The sequence below is a fragment of the Mastomys coucha genome, unplaced genomic scaffold (assembly GCF_008632895.1).
Source record: "Mastomys coucha isolate ucsf_1 unplaced genomic scaffold, UCSF_Mcou_1 pScaffold21, whole genome shotgun sequence".
In the NCBI taxonomy this organism is placed as follows: domain Eukaryota; kingdom Metazoa; phylum Chordata; class Mammalia; order Rodentia; family Muridae; genus Mastomys; species Mastomys coucha.
In genome coordinates, this window is record NW_022196904.1 from 138,812,350 (window position 1) to 138,812,640 (window position 291).

Here is a 291-nt window from a genome sequence, read left to right on the forward strand (position 1 = left end):
GTCTCTAAATGGACATAGGTGATGCGATGGAGAATGGAAAACCTGGTCCAGTGCAGGTTGTTTTGGTTCATAAAGAGCAACATTCCTTTGAGCTAGAAGAGAGAGCCTTGGCCAGCATCCTCCTCCAAGACCATATCCGAGATCTTGATGTGGTGGTAGTATCAGTGGCTGGTGCTTTTCGAAAGGGCAAATCCTTCATTCTGGACTTTATGCTGCGATACTTAAATTCTCAGGTAAGGAAGATTTAGTCAATTTCAAAGTAGAAAGTGAGAAAAATAAGCTCATTAATTA

At 41.6% G+C, this 291-nt stretch overlaps 1 protein-coding gene across 2 annotated transcripts in view; it reads left to right on the forward strand.

Moving 5' to 3' along the window:
- Atl3 (atlastin GTPase 3) overlaps positions 1-291 on the forward strand; it is a 41,439-nt gene that overhangs the window by 15,244 nt on the left and 25,904 nt on the right. For both annotated transcript variants that reach the window (XM_031389548.1, XM_031389547.1), the window contains exon 2: positions 19-233. In XM_031389548.1, the coding sequence (XP_031245408.1) occupies positions 27-233 (207 nt within the window). In that variant the 5' untranslated portion in view covers positions 19-26. The remainder of the gene's footprint in view (positions 1-18; positions 234-291) is intronic.